We start from the raw sequence: 18,232 nt of genomic DNA, 5'->3' as shown, positions 1-18,232 counted from the left end.
CTACATTAAGATCAAGTAGACACAAATGAGTCTTAGTACACAGCATGAATGGCATCACCCATGCCTCTACATAATTATTTCACCTCATAGGAAAGGAATTACTTTGGTATCATCACAGCACAAAATGTGTGTGCATGTGTGTTAAATTTTGAGTTACACAGCAGCTACTACTCCTACTTCTGATTTGCATCTAGGAGAGAAAAATATTGCCAGAATAAAATATCACCTAAAACAGGGAGAGTGCTGGTTATTTCAGAATTCAGAAGCATGAAGTTTTCAATTAGTGAGTCTGTTGCCTGGCTTCTTTCACAGGCATTTGCAGAGAACATCCTCACACTAGATTTTCAGCTCAAAACTCAAAAGCATTGAAAATAAACTCAGGAAACAGTATAGATCATTGGTCTGATAAGGTAAATTCATTTCAAACTGCCCCTTTCAAAATGACCTAGTATATTTACCCTGAAGGTGTTTAGTGTCCCAATGGGAAGGTTAATTTTCAAATGATGATTACAAACTAATCCTTTGAAGGAAAAAAGTCTTTTTCCCCATTAATTCAATGGCAAGATCATCTCTGCTGTGAGTGTTCAGACGAGGTCACAGTGGAATATCACAGATACATCCCACAAGGTCCGCTGCAGAAATGCTGCTGGGCTGTTTTTAGCCAAAGAAGTGACAGGCATTGTATATACGCAGCTGTAGGCACACAGCCTGCTTTGCAATTTTATTTAAAAAAAAAATGTGGTAAACAATCGTGGAATTTAAAAAAAACCACCGTACTGCTCTTCCCATGAAAGAGTCCTAAAACTCTGGTTTTAACCCTCTTGTGAAGTAGAGATATACCCCTTCTGCAACTTCTGTTCATCTTACAACGTCACAGAATTTCCACAACGACAACTACTACACTGTATTTTGTATGCCTTTTTTTGGGGTGGGGAGGTAGGCGAGGTTATATCTGTACAATCCCCTTAGCAACATTTCTTTTAGTGCTAAAGACAACACTTAAGGAGTCAGAACAGGACAAGAAATAGTGATTTACATCATTGCTTTAGTGATCTTAATATTTGCTCAGTGAATTTTACTTATGTTCCTCTTGACGCACTGTTTCCCCTCACACCAACACATACACCCCTACTACTCTGTGTTCTCCCCTCTTGTGGGGCTTCTGAGGACCCTCTTCTGTGGAACAGGGTGTGGTATGTTTCTGGTTTTTGTTTTTAAGAAAGGTTTCAGTCAGCCTTTCAGGTATATGAATTACTGTGTTAACACTACCCTCTAGTGATGGTTCTGATACATTTTATACGAAGGCTGCATTTTGTTTAACTTCTAAGAAAAACAGGTAATTTTAAATGCTGTAAGACCCATGTCTTTAACTCCATTTGGATAGCATACCCCATCTACCTGCAGAGCACTCAAATTAGGCCCATAAGCCTATAATTAAGTATCCCCGTGCTTGCCTGCAACAGGAGTTATTTCCAAATAGCTATTCTCACACGTGGCAAAAGAGTGCCTTATTCCAGTGAAGATCATCCAGCCCTGGAGTTAAACCACCATTATTTTGCAATGCAGGTACAGTGGAAATCAGTCAATCTCAAAGAGAAAGTGCTACAACCAGTTTGGTTTAAATATAAAGTGGTATTTGTCAAACATCCAAATTTTAGATCAGCTGATGAACAGATGAGGGTGCTGTCTCAGACAAAATTGGCTTGCGAATTTAGATCCACAACTTAAAGGTATGGGGGACTCAGCAGCTTCTAGATCACAGCACCAGAAATGAAGGGAAAGCAGTTCTTTGCACTTATAGCTGAACTTCCCCAGTGGTCATAGTGGATGTGGCTGTCCAAAAGGGAATTTCTCCACCTTTGCACCGTACCTATGACAAATTGACATTTTATAAGGTTGCTTCATAGAGCTTATCTCAATCTTTATTTTACAAAAGGAAAAACTGAAGCATGACTTCAGCAAAACAATACTAACATGCCATGTGTTTCCATCATGCATGAGAAGGGGTTACTCTTCCAAGGCAACCTGAACCCCAGGTGAGCCAAGGGGAGTGAAGTAACTCTGTTTAACTGAGAACAATTGCAGTTCCAAGGGCTTGTGTCTCTGCAAACAGCACGGAGAAAGGCCCAGAGGGCAGAGGTCTCCCAGGCAATTGAAATCAAAGTATCGTGCCTGTTGCAAAAATCAGCTAGTTGTCTAAGTAACAGGGAAAAGATGCATTCAGGTTTCTGGTTATTTTAAATTTGGATGGGCTGTGGCTTGTTACCTTGTTTTGTTATTGGCGGCTCCATTTTTTTTCCTTTTGTGGTGGTGTTTGACTTGAGATTTTCCCCTCTAACTTTTAAACTGAATCCTATGGAAATATTTTTCTCTACATGCCACTCTGATTTATTTTTCTCCTGATTTGTGAGTAAATCACTTTTGTAAGCAACTGATCTGATTTCTGTGTCCTAAGAAGAGTCTGAGGGCTTCAGACCAAATGGTCAGCTACCAAATTACAGGTTTCTGGGTTCAGCTCTCTCCTGGAAGGAAGGTTTAAGAGCTTGGGGGGTACCCCCACAGGGAGATGTCCAAGTGTCTTATTGGGATGGGGGTTTCCTCACTCAGGCTTGGCAGCAAAACTAGGCCCAGGGCCACGGAACCTGAAACCCTGGAAAGGTTTAAGGTGAAGACTGTTTTAGTCTCTGCAGGGCCCCCACTTTCTGCACTGCCAGTGTGGAGTCAGGGGCCCCCTGACAGTTTCCATAACTGACATTAAAATCTTCTGAGTTACAGTTTAGGCAGAATGATACAGGCTAAAGACATCACAGCCTAAATAGAGTAGAAGATGCCAGAGACCACAGCTGGCATGCTGCTGAGAAGTGGAGGACTAGGAAACAATTCAGACTAACATAATGCAAACCAATGGTGTGCTAGATAGGTTGGGGACCTGCTGATTGCAGGTTACAAAAGTGGGGCCCAACATTCTAAACATCTAAGCTTCACTGCACAGTACCTGCAGGGAGTAAAACATGCAGCCACGTTGGGGGGATTCCCTCAGAGGAAGAGACTGGGCCAATGTGGGTACAATTTCACTATGCAATTGAAGTTGAACAAATTGGGAACATGGGTCAGATCTAACGGCATTAAAAGGAGCTGTTTTCATCAAACTACAAGAGTAAGAAACCCTTTGTTTCAAGCAATCTTTCAGTCATGTTTTCCTGAACCAGACGGTTTGTTCTTTATTTTCGACTAAGGGAGGAAAAAGGAAAAAAAATGAAACCTTTGTCCAAGTAACTCGAGCATCCATGTTCTCCTTGGAGAAACCTAGCCCAACATGCTCGGCCTAGGCGAGCCAGTTATAACCAGAGGGAAATTACCCAAAAAAAAAAAAAAAAAAAAAAAAAAAAAAGATTTTAGTAAAAACTAGATCTGACCTCACTGAGAGGCTCCACTCACGCTGACTTCTAGTCTGGTTAAATGGGAAGTCTAAAACCCCGTTCAGAATTCTTATAGACTTCCATAAGGGCAAGGGGTCCTTTGTCAATATTTTGATCTATTGTTTTAGGTTGGAATTAATTATGCATGCATGAGTATGAACAAAAAAATATCTGAACATCTATTAATAAGAGCCAGCAACTGGTTAATAGATGAATTTTGCATGTAAAGTCCTAGCCCAGGAAAGGGTAAGTTTTACTAGTTACAAAACACTTAGTGCTTTGTAAGCTTCATAGCTTTCAAAAGATCTAAGGTATGAACCACTTTACTAAGCACTTGCGTCTATTTCCTGCTTTTATAGATCAACTCCAGATTATTCACACAACTCTCTTAAAGTAGACATATTAAAAACAAAAAACACACAAGGTAAAGAGCACTTCTATTTGTGTTATTTATTCGGCGAGCTTCTGATAGATCAGCACCATCTTCCCTGGTTGCCTTAGCAGGATAATTTAGTATCTGTAAAAGGAGGGGAGAAGAGTCAGCCCTGTAATATTACATTCCATTGCAAAGTCAGTCAGCTTAATTTTACAGTATAAAACTGAAGAAGGTCCTTACCCTGTAATTAGTCAGAAATTCAATTCTTTAAAAATGCTACTTACAACTGTGAAACCACATGATATGAAGTAACTGCTCTGTCAGCCAGGTACATGAGATTAGACTATTAAAGCACTGTTTTAAACATACGTCTCAGGCTGCTTTTGTAAAGTTGCTGCAGCACAAGGTTTGCTTTATATCATATACAACTTTCATTTAAGTATCCTTGGTAGTGAAATGACAAGAGCACCATTTAAAATATACCTGATAGCCCTTTAGTGAAGCATCATCATTCAATTTCAGTGACTTTTTACTGGTATTAAAATAGAAACGATGATAATTCTGAGCTGTCAATTTGTCAGTGAAACAAAAACATACCACTTTGTAATTTGAGATGAATGATAAAAATATTTCGTTGTAAGCAGTAGTAAAAATACTTCATTATGACTACATCTACACTGGCCCAGAACTTCAAAAATGGCCATGCCAACAGGAGTAAGGAGATTTCAAAGTTGGCAGGGTCCTTTCAAAAAGGACCCCTGCCTGGACGAGCCGTGCGGGAGCATAACGTGACAATTTTGAAAAGCCACGGCCAGCAGCATGCTAATGAGGTGCTGAATATGCATTTCAGCACCTCATTAGCAATCTCTGAAATAGCCTAGGTAAGTTACTAATGAAATTTAAAAGACAAATTTTGAGATGTCATCACAAATCTTCTATTACTATGTGACTACAGAAAATATATATTTTCAGTATTACTCTGCATGCATCAAAACCCAAATTTGTTAACTGCAAATTACAGGATGTCCTTGGGTGGTTTGGATCTTTCACACAGGAAGTGGGGGCAGCAGCCCAGACGAACAGGTACACAAAAACTGGCAGGTAAACTCAGGGGCATATACCATATAGAAAATGTGAGTGTTCCCTTTATATTTGAAAGCTTGTGTTAAAACTCACTTGTGCTGACTTGGATTATAAACAAAATATTAGTCATTTGGTTAAGGTGAATCCTTTGAGAAGAGCCAAGTTACCAACACAGCAGAAAGCCAAACATTTAAATTTTTACCTGTTAGGCCCATTTGCCAGCTCACTGCAACAAGAAAAGAGAGATAGTCACTAAAACACTTTAAATCACAGAAATTTAAAAATCAGTCTTACAACAGTCATGTTACCCTAGAAAATCCATCCTGTTTGGCATTAGCACACCCTCCTGAGTGTTAATAGTACAGCTGGATTTCATCCTTATTTTCAGTAACTTTCATAACAACAAGTTCACCCTGTTCAAAAGACACTTGGAGGGATAGGGCCTCTCACTTGAAGCATTAAATGCTCTGCTACTAGGGCCTGGAAAATCAAAGGTGCATTATGACTCACACATGCCTGCACCTTCAAGATATTCTACAAAGAGAAATGAGGTAATTCAACACACGTACCAAAGAATTCAATTTTCCTTCATGGCCTTGTAGAGCCATTTAGCTAATTAAAGTCAAACACGTCAAAGATGCAATCATGTACAACTTTGAATAAACTATCAAAGGAGAAGGAAAGTGACTAACGTCCATTTTTACATGATTTTTGAGTGCATCTGCACATGAAGAGCAAATACAAGGGCCCCCTGCAATTATGCATAGTGGAATAAAGTTATGGCAGACTTAAAACCATGATCAAATCAAAGTCCTCCACATTCAGAGCACTGCAGTCAAATACAGTGCCACATACAACGGACTGGCATTTTGCCACTTTTCAAGTTACGTTTAATGTTTCTATTCCAACAGTACACAAATATGGTAGGTGCATTCACCCAAAAAAAAGCAGCTTACGAGAATTCAGCTAACAAATGAAGAATGAAGGGCACAAAAAGAAGACAAAGCATAAGAAGACAATTAAAAAGTTATTTCAAGAGGAATGGATCTTTAAGGGTTTAAACAAGACAGTTGGTTGCAAAATGAACAGGACAATTCCTTGGCAGGGGGAAAGGAGAGTCATGGCTGAACAGTAACTACTCAGAAAACAGCCAAACGAGATGATGAAGCAGGTGGACAAGGGTTTTTACAAGACTCTAACTAATGAAGAGTAGAAGACGTCAAGGGATCCATTTTCACAATTATACAACTGAGTACCACCACACAGATGGTTAGTTAGGCCATACATGTACCTGATTGTGGTAACTAAACTGACCCATGCAGTAATGAAAATCAAGCTAATATCACTAAAGATGATGAAAGCTGTCAGTGTAAAAAAGCACCCAAGTGAGCTACAAGGTGAGCAGTTAATGGACTTCTACTATAAAGATACCTTTTTGGCATCCAGAGATGGGGTAGATTTATGTACCCTCAGAAATAGTAACAATAGTCAAGTGACAATGCAAGGGAACGCATGCTATTATTCAAAGATCTGAGATGTAAAGAGGCTATTGGGGGTGAAACTGGCATCAGCGGTCATCCAGAATATACAGGCAGCAGAGCCAACAAGATAGCTTACAATAATGGATGCAGTTCTCTCCCTCCACTGCCACTCCCACCACATAAGGGTAAATGCCACATGTGAAAATAGCAAATCTAGATATCCCTATGTTAAAGCCTTGCAATGGATGTATAACAATAGCACAGGACAAAAACACAACACACACAAGACGTTCCAACTTAAGCTATCAAAAATGTAAGTGGCGTGATATGAATCCTATGTTCACAACAAGGAGGACAAATGAAAGCAACTGAACTGTACACAAGTTTCTCTCAAGATTTTGGTGTGTATTTAAATTACACAAGCTTTAAGTAATATAGTATCTCTCTAATTGATGCTTTGAGAAATCATTAAATTCTTTGGAGTTATGTATATGCATAACCTAGGAAAATGGGACCTTGAATCTGGCTTCTGGAGACACTATGAAATAAATATGGGTCCTATGTTTTATAAATTAGGAAGACTAAATCAATGGTGTCTAAACCATTCCGTATTTAGATCTAGGTATGTCTACACTACCTTGGAAGACAGACCCCGAGCAGGTCAATCTTCCACGGTGCAGTTTCGCACATAAACAGCCAGCGCTCTTGTAGGGTCAACATCGATCCCCTAACTCCTCATGAGCCATGAAGACTAAGAGGAGTACTCTTGTCAACCTTCTTCCATGAAGGACAGCCATGGCAGCAGACCGCTGAAAAGTCGATTTTAGCTATGCAATTAGCATAGCTAAAAATGCTTATCAGCCATCGACTCCTAGGTCTAGTGTAGACATAGCCCTAGATTCTGTAAGTCAGGATGCCCCTCCAGTATACTAAAAGGCACATTTATTAATTTTGTCGCGTTTACATCATCTTAATTTAGATATGTGACATCTCACCCCACACCCTGTTTTTTCCACTTTTTATGTCCTGACTTCTTTGTTTTTAACTAGACCACACTGAATATAACAACGCATACAAAACAATCTGTTTAGCTCTCACAAGTTGATTAGGCTTAGGCTACACTCACCCCTAGTGCCAGCAGCTTGATGCAAATGAGCAGTCTCAAAAATTCAAAATGGATGTTCATTTTGCATATTCAAGTTGATCATTTGCATATTCACAGCAGAAAACAGGCACGCAAAAACCCTCTGGCCCCATCACTTTATTCCTGGACCAAAAAAAAAACAAAAAAAACAAAAAAAAAACAAAAAAGACAAAATCAGGGATAAGGGGCTGCCAACGAAAGGGGTTTTTGCCAGCCCAACCACACCTTTGCTGCTTGTTTCGTGATGTGAATATGCAAAATCAGCAACCACTTTGAATTTTCAAGACTACTCATTTGTATCAAGCTGCCAGCACTACAGGTGAGTATAGCCCTAGCTATGTACAATAAAGCTGATCACTGCTGTAAGTGGATGCCCAAGTCAATTTTTAAACTCTAGTCAACCTCAATTGGGAATAATTTAATCAGAATGATTATCTTCCTTTGAAAGATGATTCACCGTATCACTTAACTATTTGGGCAGGCAGCAAATCTGTCTAAAAAGTATCTCTAAACCAATTAATTCTCTACTTGTCCTTTGTAGCTGGAAATGCATTATAAGTATGGTCCTGTATAAACTGTAAATCTTGGGATTAATTTATGAAACTATTGAATGTAAAAGACAAAGTCCAGAATTTCAAACTTTGCATGGAATGAATTTAGCCAGCCAACTTAGCCAATGAGCCTAAAACAAAAAGTGATTAAGAGTGCATTCCATTAACTCTGTCCTTGAAATTCACTCAATTTGAATACACGGTGAGCGAGATAATCCCTTATTGGAGACTAACTTCTGTTGATGAAAGAGACAAACTTTCAAACTACAGACAACTAGGAGCTCTTGTTAAAGTGCCTTCATTGATGCAGTTAATATTTTCATTGTTTCATCATGGTTAACCAGCATATTATACTGCTTAAATTAAAAGCAAAACAGAGAGAAATAAAGCCTTGGTCTGAAAGGCATGATTCATACACAGACTGTCAACTAAAACTGATGCAGGATATACAGAGACAAAGGAGGTAACCTAACTAGCTTCAAAAGAGACCAAAATATATTGTATTCACACAACAGTTGCCTGGGTATAAATTTATGACACATGCATACCCCTTATGGCACTATGGTAAATTTAAAAAAGCAATGGTCCATTTGTGGTAAGCCCAAGTTACAAATGCAGTTACACTTTTAAATATGCTGTTTTTAAAAACTGGGCAAATACTTTCCACTTCTTGCATCAATACATACTGAGGAGGCACTCTCTCTTATCCCATTCACTGGTATTTCATCAAAATAATATGCACACATGTTTTTAGATATGTACGAGTATTTTTAGAGAGCTTGTCAAGATCCATCAGGTTTATCAGGATGAGCAGTGACAGAAAACCAGATTTCACTTCTGCACTGCTTTTAACTTAGTGCACCCCCCTTCCCCCCGGTTTCTGTATCAGTACTTGCATTGGTAGCACAATACTGCATACTATAGGGCAGAAATGAACTCAAGTCCCAAGTGAAAGCATAGGCATGCAAAGCAATGCACAAGGTGTATCTATTAAACATGTCTCAAGTGCTTAAGTGATCCATAATTCATACAGCCACCACCACATCCATGCTCTTTCAGTACCTGCTAGTCACTTCATTTCTGATGAAGAATTCCAAGAAAGTAAGAAAGGTAAAAGGTTATTAAGTTTCAAGAAAGGATATATGGTTATTTATAGTACTTTAGCAACTACAGCCACCATTTACTAACTATTTCTATTACCCACCACCTTCACTCTACCAATAAAGCAATGCTAAGAAAAAACACCAAAACCCAATTTCAAGTATCCCTAGCAAATTTTGTACTTCCCAAATGCCTTAAATAACACTGTTCTGTCTTAAAACTTTCATTTCTGCAGTGTTTCTCGGTTTTCCATTCCATCTGAAAACATCCCAAGACCCTCTCCAAGATTCCTGGCTTTCTGATCCTCTGAGGGATTGAAACCACTCCCACCAGAAGCTGAGCATCCATGACTTATCAGAAGGAAGCAAAGAAAAATGCCAGATAGACATCTCCCCTCTGTCCTACACTGATGGAGGGCACTAGAACTACCTCTATCACATGGCTCCTAATCCTAAATTCCTCTGAGGCAGCCTTCTGCAGTACCAGCAGCCCACCAGGCTGACAAATTCTCAAACACGGTAGAACGAAATTAATGAACAGTTTTAGTCTACGGAGAACTTCAGTTTTACTGTGTATCAGAGTTAAATTAAAGTGAGGTATCACTTACTCTGACTGCAATAATCAAAGTGCAGTTTCACAAGTTTTGAAAGCCATAGATTAGGTAAGAAATAGCATATTTAAACACACTGTCACAAATCTTCACAGTAAGTTAGCTACTGAGCCATGATCAGTTGAGCAAAGCTACAGCAGACCCTCAGTCCCGGGCACCTCAGGAATGGAGGTTATTACAAAAATTTCAGAGTTGAGAACACAGAACAAAAAACACATTATGGTTGTTCTTAGACATTTATAAACAAATGTCTTCAAAACTTTACTATAGAGAAGAAAAATGCTGATTTCCCTTTAACAGTTTACATTTAAGCATTCTGTATTTGCACTGTTTTAGTTTTTGCTGCTGTCTGATTGCACAATTGTGGTGCCAGATGAAGCATGTGGTTAACCAGTCAGTTTGTAACTCTAGTGTTCAGAACTCTGATGTTCTACTGTGAACTACTGAGGAATTAAAACTGCACGAGATCTCATAAGTTACCTTCTGTTATCCAGTAGGAAACACAAAAAAAAAAATAAAGAGAAGGAAAGATTATTCTGTTGAGGAAGAAACCTGTCTACCAATGAAACTTGCAGTATCCATGCTCTAGCCTACACGTGTCATCATACCTTCTTGCCAGCACCAACATTTGCTTTGGCTGTGCCCCGGACTTTCTTCATTCTGTTCTTACGCTCCTTTCGCTGTTTTCTCGAAGTCTTCTTTTTTTCATACAAGCCATGCTAGTAGTAAGAGAATTATGAACACAATTACTAAAGTGAATTTAACAACAGGTATCTATAAACTGCTTCTATATTAAACATTTACATATTTCAAAAGCTTTATTAAAGTATGATTACTGACATAAATCCTAAAAATGGATTTAAAAAGTTGCATTGGCACAACGAATACCTCACTCAATACAAACTGAGACAACTAGGTGCTGAAAACATACAGCTGCAGTTGAGTATATTTTAAGAACACAATGTACTCCACATGTCTATCCCATGCTCTGATGCCCCTCCCATTAGGTTATGTTGCTAAAATCCACAGCTGAGCAAAAATCATTTTAATTCCTCTTCATCTTCACTACAGTACTACAAAAAAACATGTTACCACTTTGTGAACTCATAAATACAGAAGAGAGATTTCTATTTATAAGTTAGTAATTTTACTTTACTACAATGTTTTAGATTTTGGATCCTGACAATATACAAGATATTCTTTAGTACATACAGTAAATTCCCTGGCATTGTTAACAACCACAAGCAAGAAATTTACCCTTGCCAGTCTGTGCTTTGGTTCATTCTTCTTTGCATAGTCCAGGGAATCATAAATCATGCCAAATCCTGTAGTCTTGCCACCACCAAAATGGGTTCTGAAGCCAAAGACGAAAATTACATCTGGGGTTGTTTTGTACATTTTTGCCAGCTTTTCCCTGATTTCGGTTTTGGGAACTGTGGCCTTTCCAGGATGAAGAACATCAATCACCTACAGATGCAAGTTTTTTCCAGTTAAAAATATCTGTATTTTATAAGCCATAGGCACTGACTTCTGCTCTGACCAGGGGATTCTGGATCCTTTGCCCCCACCCCAACTCCTTCCCATCTCCTTGTCCAAGCTTGCTCCTTCCCCACTCCTCCCATTCCTTTGGGAGAGAAGAGAAGAGTAGGGCTGCAAGAGAGCAGTGGAGACAAAGAGGTAAGTTTGGCAGGAGGTGCGCACTAGGCACCTGCCAATTTTTCTGGGGCTGGAGAACCCCTAGAGTCAGCACCAATGACAGAATCGTATTCCATACATATTAAATCTAAAGAACCAGAGAACATATACATTTCATAGTTGGCACCTAAAATTATCATACAAGAATGGAGGCAAGTAGTTCCTATTTGACCAAAGTCATGCCAAACTCCTCCCATAGCTTTATAGATTTGCAGAGTTACCAAACAGAACCCTTTTTCGTAAAACAAGGAAACAGTATTTTTAGAATTGAAGAGGTCATTGTGTTTTGTACACCAATTATATTACATTTCAGTGTCATACATTTGAGTCAAGGCATTTTTAACAATTCATTAGTAACAATATCTTCAGATTCATTGTCAAAAGAGCAGAGGTCCGCACCTTAAAGTCACTTAGGCTACATCTACCACGTGCCCCAAACTTCAAAATGGCCATTTCAAAGTTCACTAATGAAGTGCTGAAATGCATATTCAGTGCTTCATTAGCATGCGGGGGGTTGGGGCACTTCAAAATTGATGCGCCTTGCAGCCGCACGGCTCATCCCGACGGGGCTCCTTTTCAAAAGGACCCTGCTTACTTCGAAGTCCCCTTATTCCCATCAGCTCATGGGAATAAAGGGACTTCGAAGTAGGCGGGGTCTTTTCGAAAAGGAGCCCCGTCGGGACGAGCTGCGTCAATTTCAAAGTGCCGCGGCCGCCCACATGCTAATGAAGCACTGAATATGCATTTCAGCGCTTCATTAGTAAACTTCGAAATGGCCATTTGCGTGGCCATTTCGAAGTTTGGGGCTAGTGTAGACACGGCCTTAGTCTCTGAAACACAGTTATTTAGAAGTAAATAAACATATTTCAGCAACATTTAACTGTAAACCTAAATGAGGTTTTTTGAGCTAACAATTACAAAATTAGAATAATTCAAGGCACCCAATTAACTTGACTGGACCACACCAAATTATGCATGGCTCTTACATCTAGTTCGCCAAGGAACCATGGAAAGAAGTACTATTCAGCAGAACAAGATAATTTATATATACTTTTTGTAATTTGTTCTTTGTTACTGGAAGTTAAAATTGGAATGAAATACTGAAGCATTTGAGATACATCAGAGCACCAAGAACTTGGGTTATAGTCAGATAACTAACTCTAAAGCAAAGGGATATCCCTTGCAAATGCTTTCTGCTTCCATATAGTACAAACAAGCTTTCGCTGTCAGACATAGAACTCACTGCACCCAGGAGGAAGACATAATGGTATGTGGCTCTAAGGAAACTGACAAGCTAAGCAATGCACTAGCTATACATGACATTACACAGTTACCCAATAACCCAGGCATGTTTTACTGCTTTGTTTCAGACATAAAACATTCTACCTCATTTGCTTCTTTCCCAGGAGGACAAAAAGCAAAGTGCATTCCTGTTGTGCAACCAGATTGTTTCTTTCAGTGTCCAGAAACTAAGGTATGTTAAGATGATGCCACAACATACAAATATTTCACCTGTCATGAACAGACTGAAGCAAGTACCAATATATCACTAATCTAAACAAAGAGCTGTGTTTCCCAGTGTATCATTAGATGATGGGTAGTTTAGAAAACAATATTCCAAAAACTGGATGTTTCCCTTCGCAATACCCAATTAATGAAGCCACCCCATACTGTTCCTCTTGACTATTAGGAACGTTAAAACAAAGTTCATCAGCTAAACAATAGCCCACAACAAATTAACTGCTTAACTTAACACTTGTGCAGCCAGGGGATCCTGCTAGTGGCAGGGGCTGCTCCAGCCCAGTGCTACTGGCCACCCACAGAATTAACTGGCACGGGACAGCTAACTATCCAACATACAGGTATGTTTACCAGTTAACATCCCTATTGGCTACTGAAAGAATATCTTCATCTGTGGAATGTTCACCTGTGAAACCTTCAGTTCAACCTTGCAGCCCTACTGATCAAGAGATTCCTTAGGTAACATTTGCTTTAGACCAAGTGCACTAATATCATTTTTCTCCAGGTGCATAAGCTTCACTTTTGCTATTTTCTCCATGCCCCTCACAGCAGCTTTGGCCAACATCAAGCAATTAGGGATGAGTCTAGCATTTTCAAGTAATCATAGGGAATATTTTGGTCCGATTCCTTAGCTGGAATTGTCAGGTACAGCTAATAGCCTACCAAGTCCTTGCAATAAACTACCTTAAATGGAACCAGAGACAGCCTACATTCTAGACAGGTATTTACTTTAAAAAAAAAAAAAAAAACACCTTTTGTCTTGGGTTACTCAAAGAATAACACTTAGGAGCTTTAAGAATTAATCAGGCAGTAACGCAAAGCACATACCCCAATGCACACAGATGAACAAAACTAAAGGTAGTACCCAATATTTCTTACCATCTGTTTACGCTGAAGCAGTCTATTTGTCATGAACTTCCTGGTTCGGATGGTCACTGTGTCATTCTACAAAACAGTTCAGAAAATTCATTAATATTCACTTCGGTTCTTCTGTGATCACTTACAAAAGATGGCCAGCTGATGCAGTACTTCCAGTAATTCCTTAGGTGGTTTGCAAAAAGTGACTAAAATCTTGGACCAATGCATGGTAACATGCCAGTGTGAATACAACCCCACCTGCAGTCAGCACCCATTAGTATGCAATATGGCTTAGTATCAAAAAATGCGACACTGGATCTGGGTTATGGTTAACAGATATTTTCAAATCATGTCCCCTGCTTGAAAACTTTGAGATCTGACCCAGAGATAAAACAAACATTTTTGTACAACCTAACTTACATATTGTGTCCAAGTACAATCTCTAAACACGAAATGTAAGTATATCCACCAGCACACGCATGCCTACCAGCCTAAAGTGTCTGTTAATCCAGGTGCTAGGAGAGAAACCATCATTCGCTGAGCACACACGGCCGGCATTTGCGCCTAGTTCCAGTTCCTAGCAAGGGCTGCTTCTGGGGCAGAGACTGAACACACGTGCAGGCGTTATGGGGACAGCTCAAACACGGAAACGGGGAACCAACGCCCGCTCCTGCCGAGCAGCTAACAGGCAGAAAATCACATCCTGCCGTCGCCGGCCGGGCTGCAGGGCCCACGCTCCCGCTAGGAGCCACGCAGCACGGAGAGCCAGAGGCCAGAACCGCCCGGGGGGAGCTCAAGGACCTCCAGCTGCCTTGCCTTCCGCCCGGGCTCCTCCATAGCCGCGCGGGCGCGCCCGGCCAAGGAGCCCCAAGAGGCGGCAGGGCGCCGCCAGCCCCGAAAAGGTGGGATGGCAAAGGTGCAGGGCAGATACAAGCGGTTACACCGCGGACACTCACCATCTTGACAGCAGGCTCTCTCCAAGGGAGCGAGGAAAAGAAGGAGGACCCCGCCGCAGCCAATCATATCCGGGCGCGCGGGGGCTTAGTGAAGGGGTGGAGCTGAATGCGAAGGCGCCTATTTGGAGCCTGAGTAAAAGGGCAGGAGTAAGGCGACATGCCCAGTGCCCGACTGAAAATCCGGGGCACATGCTCTGGACTGTGCCACTACCAGCCAGACAGAAGCGGGAAAAGTACCCAAGCAGTTACTTGAGTAAAAGTGCAGCTACTTTCACTTCTGGGTACTTGAGTACTATAAAGATGTGACCTATGTGTGCATGTACTTTTATGCAAGTTTTCTAGAACACCCATGTCTTGTATTCAAGTACACACACACACTGCAAAAAAAAGCAGTTTGTACTTACTCAAGTAACTTTTAGGGTACTTTTTCCACCTCTGCAGCCAGGAGCCTGGAAAAAGCAGGAGAGAATGGCACATGGGCCTGTAGTGGGCAGATATACCCCATAGCATAAAATAATGATAGCACAGAATAAAAGTTATTCTCCTTAGCCTCTGAAAATAGGACAGACGCAATAGGCTTAAACTGCAGCAAGAAAGGTTTAGACTGGACATCAGGAAAAAATTCCTGTCAGGGTGGTTAATTACTGAAATAAATTGCCTAGGAAGGTTGTAGAATCTCCATCATTGGTGCTATTTAAGAGCAAGTTAGATAACTATCTAAAAGATGATGGTGCTTGGTTCTGCAGAAAGGGCAGGGAACAAGACTTTATTACCTCTTGAGATCCCTTCCAGTTTTAGCATTCTGTGATTCTAGGATAACAGAGAGATCAAAGTTCTTCCGAACAAAGCTCATGACGTTTTCCTTTCCTCTTTATGCAGTATCCCCACGGGAATCGGATAGATTGGATTTACTGCACACAATAAGAGCTGAAGAGTCTCCTTCAAGAACTCTTACAACTGAAAGAGGCTTGCACTATTAATGTCTTTTTCCATGCTGTCCCGAAGTCGCTTTCTGTCATGGTGCTGGAAATGGTTGCAGACTAACTGTTTTCAATGGTGATTCAAGGAGATCTATTGCTGATAAATGGGCTTTTTGTATTAGGTCAATTTCCCAGATTCTTTAGACGTTAAACTTTTATTTTAACGATATTAATCTTTAGTATTTCTGTTTGTGTAACTGTCTATCCTGGAAAGCTGCAAACTGCCCCAAATGGTGTAATGAGTTGGTCTCTAAATTTAATAATTCATATGTAAGCCCTTCTCAGAGCAACTAAGCAATATGTGAGTTGGGGTAGGGAGGAAGAATTCTGAGATGGTACTGGGGGATGTGGTAATGAGGACGGAGGATGGTAATTTAGATGGAGTGCACTAGGGGTGATTATTCAGGGTGACTGACAGCAGTGGAAGGAGTGGGCAGCACTGGGGAGAGATGTGTGGGCAACTGGGGAAGCACTGGTGGTGTAGGAAGTTATTCTGGCGGATGCACTTGTGGTGGTGTTGGGGATGATTCTGGGGGGATGCACTAGATGGCATGTTTGGGGGGTTCTACTGGGGTCCACAAGGGGATGGGTTGGGGGGTGATCCTGGGGCCTAGAGGGGTGTGTTGGGGACTATCCAGGGGGTGCAGGACAAGGCCTCTGGACGGTTGTCCTGGGTCTGCATTAGGAAGTGAGAGGAGGGGCAAGCTTGGGGAACAGCGGCGGAGCCGGGCACGAGCAGTCTGGGCGGACCTCCTGCTTTTGGCCAGCAGGTGTCGCTGCAGGAGAGGCCTCAGCGCCCTGACGACCTGCGATGACTCTCCCGGCACCCCTCCGTTAGCGGCGGTAGGCGGAGCGAGAAGGAGGACGCTGAGGCGTGCGGCGGGAGTGCGGCTGCCGGTTACCCTTCCGTGCCGTGCGGGCAGCGTCCCGCGCCCACCGCCATCATGGTGAAGGAGCAGTTCCGCGAGACCGACGTGGCCAAGAAAATGTGAGGGGCAGCGGCGCGGCTCCGACGGGCTCCCCGCAGCCGGGGGAAGGACGGAGCGGGGGGTCTCAACCAGGAGGGGGAGGGGCCAGGGTGGTGCCCGTTGAGGGGATGGTGGCGGGGGGGCGCTTAGCCCAAGCATAGGTGGTGGGTGGGGAGCAGATCTGGGGAGGGGAGGGCGAATGGGGCAGACCCGGGGAGGAACTAGCCTGTGCCCTATGAGGGGGATGCGGGGGGCGGCTCACCCCAGGGAGGAGGGATGGATCGGTTCTGACCCGGGCTGGGGCCTCTGCGCTTGGTGAAGATGCTGGATGGGGGGGCGGGGCTCGGTCCCACGAACTGGTGGGCGGGGGGGGGGCGTGCGCGGGTGGCAGAAGGGTGTCCGACCGCCTGCGAACGCTTGTATGTTTTCTGTGCTCCTTAAAGGACCTCTCGGGGCGCTCCCGAGTACAGCTGACGAAGCTTACAACAGTCAGCAAATTTAACCCCTCGCCAGGTCTCTGTGGTGCAGGCTGGCTGTGTGGTTACTCTGTGTGCAGTAAACCTTCGAGTTACAGAGTAACTCATATTATCCCGTAGGTCTCAGGAGCAGCCTGGTGCCGGGCTCCCCTGGGGCTTGCAGGAGCCGGGAAACTGACCAGCCCCCACTCCCCCTCCCCAGGACTGGTCAGTTTCCTGTCTGCTTTTCCCTGCCTTCCTCAGCCTCCTGACAGCAGCACCACTGGGGGTAGGCAAGGAGAAGGGTCCACGGAGGAGCTTCAAGTTGTGCTTAACTGGAATTAACGTGAGTTAGGAGCAACTTGAAGCCAAATAAGTCAAGGGTTTACTGTGTTTTAAATTTGCATTTTTTCAAATATCATATCAGCTATAGTACAGAGTTGCTACATCTGTCTAAGGGTTAGAGCGGAGGGCAGTGCTGGGAGCCAAGATTCCTGGATTCTATCCCTCTTCTGGGGGTGGGGTTGACTGTCTGGCTTATTGGTTAGAGCACAGGGGCTGGGAACCAGGTTCCAGTCCCCTGGGTTCAAACCCAACACCAGGAGGGGAATGGGGTCTACTGTTTAGAGTGGAGGGAGGCTGGGAGTCAGGACTCTTGGGCTTTATCCCCGTGGGAGTGGGCTGGGTGTCTAAGCTAGTGGTTAGAGCAGGGGGCTGGGAGCCAGGTCTCCTGGGTTCCAGCCCAGCACATGTGTTCTATCCCAGTGGGAGGAGTCTAGCCTAGTGATTAGGGGGCTGAGAGCCAGGGATCCTAGGCTCTATTCCCACCCCTCTACTCCAAGAGTGGAAGTCTGTCTTTGCATCAGGAGGGAAGTGGTGTCTAGTGGTTAGAGTGTAGGGAGGCTGCACTCCTAGGTTTCATTCCAGCCCTGAGAGTGGGGTGGGAGTCTAGCCTAGTGCTTATAGCAGGGGACTGAGAGTCAGGAGTCCTGAGTTCTATCAACCCCCTCCCCCAACACACACACTCCCATTGG

The 18,232-nt window shown here is 42.6% G+C and overlaps 2 protein-coding genes across 4 annotated transcripts in view; one reads left to right on the top strand and one right to left on the bottom strand.

The window, feature by feature from the left end:
- Positions 1-3,854: 3,854 nt before the first annotated feature.
- On the bottom strand, positions 3,855-14,874 carry RPS24 (ribosomal protein S24). 2 transcript variants are annotated; one of them, XM_075000045.1, is made up of 7 exons: positions 14,796-14,874; positions 13,861-13,926; positions 11,023-11,232; positions 10,374-10,484; positions 9,117-9,134; positions 5,081-5,104; positions 3,855-3,936 (listed from the first exon to the last, which is right to left on the bottom strand). In XM_075000045.1, the coding sequence occupies exons 1-5, from the start codon at positions 14,796-14,798 to the stop codon at positions 9,129-9,131; spliced, it is 396 nt and encodes a 131-aa protein (XP_074856146.1). In that variant the 5' UTR covers positions 14,799-14,874; the 3' UTR covers positions 3,855-3,936; positions 5,081-5,104; positions 9,117-9,128. The 2 variants fall into 2 exon arrangements, with proteins under 2 accessions (XP_074856146.1, XP_074856147.1); XM_075000046.1 differs by lacking the exon at positions 9,117-9,134.
- Positions 14,875-16,659: 1,785 nt separating this feature from the next.
- POLR3A (RNA polymerase III subunit A) overlaps positions 16,660-18,232 on the top strand; it is a 56,684-nt gene continuing 55,111 nt past the window's right edge. For both annotated transcript variants that reach the window (XM_075000044.1, XM_075000043.1), the window contains exon 1: positions 16,660-16,763. In XM_075000044.1, coding sequence (XP_074856145.1) covers positions 16,720-16,763 — 44 coding nt within the window. In that variant the 5' untranslated portion in view covers positions 16,660-16,719. The remainder of the gene's footprint in view (positions 16,764-18,232) is intronic.

This window comes from Carettochelys insculpta, chromosome 7 (assembly GCF_033958435.1).
Source record: "Carettochelys insculpta isolate YL-2023 chromosome 7, ASM3395843v1, whole genome shotgun sequence".
Taxonomy (NCBI): domain Eukaryota; kingdom Metazoa; phylum Chordata; order Testudines; family Carettochelyidae; genus Carettochelys; species Carettochelys insculpta.
The sequence above is the reverse complement of the archived record's forward strand: the minus strand, read 5'-3'. Positions and strand labels throughout refer to the sequence as shown.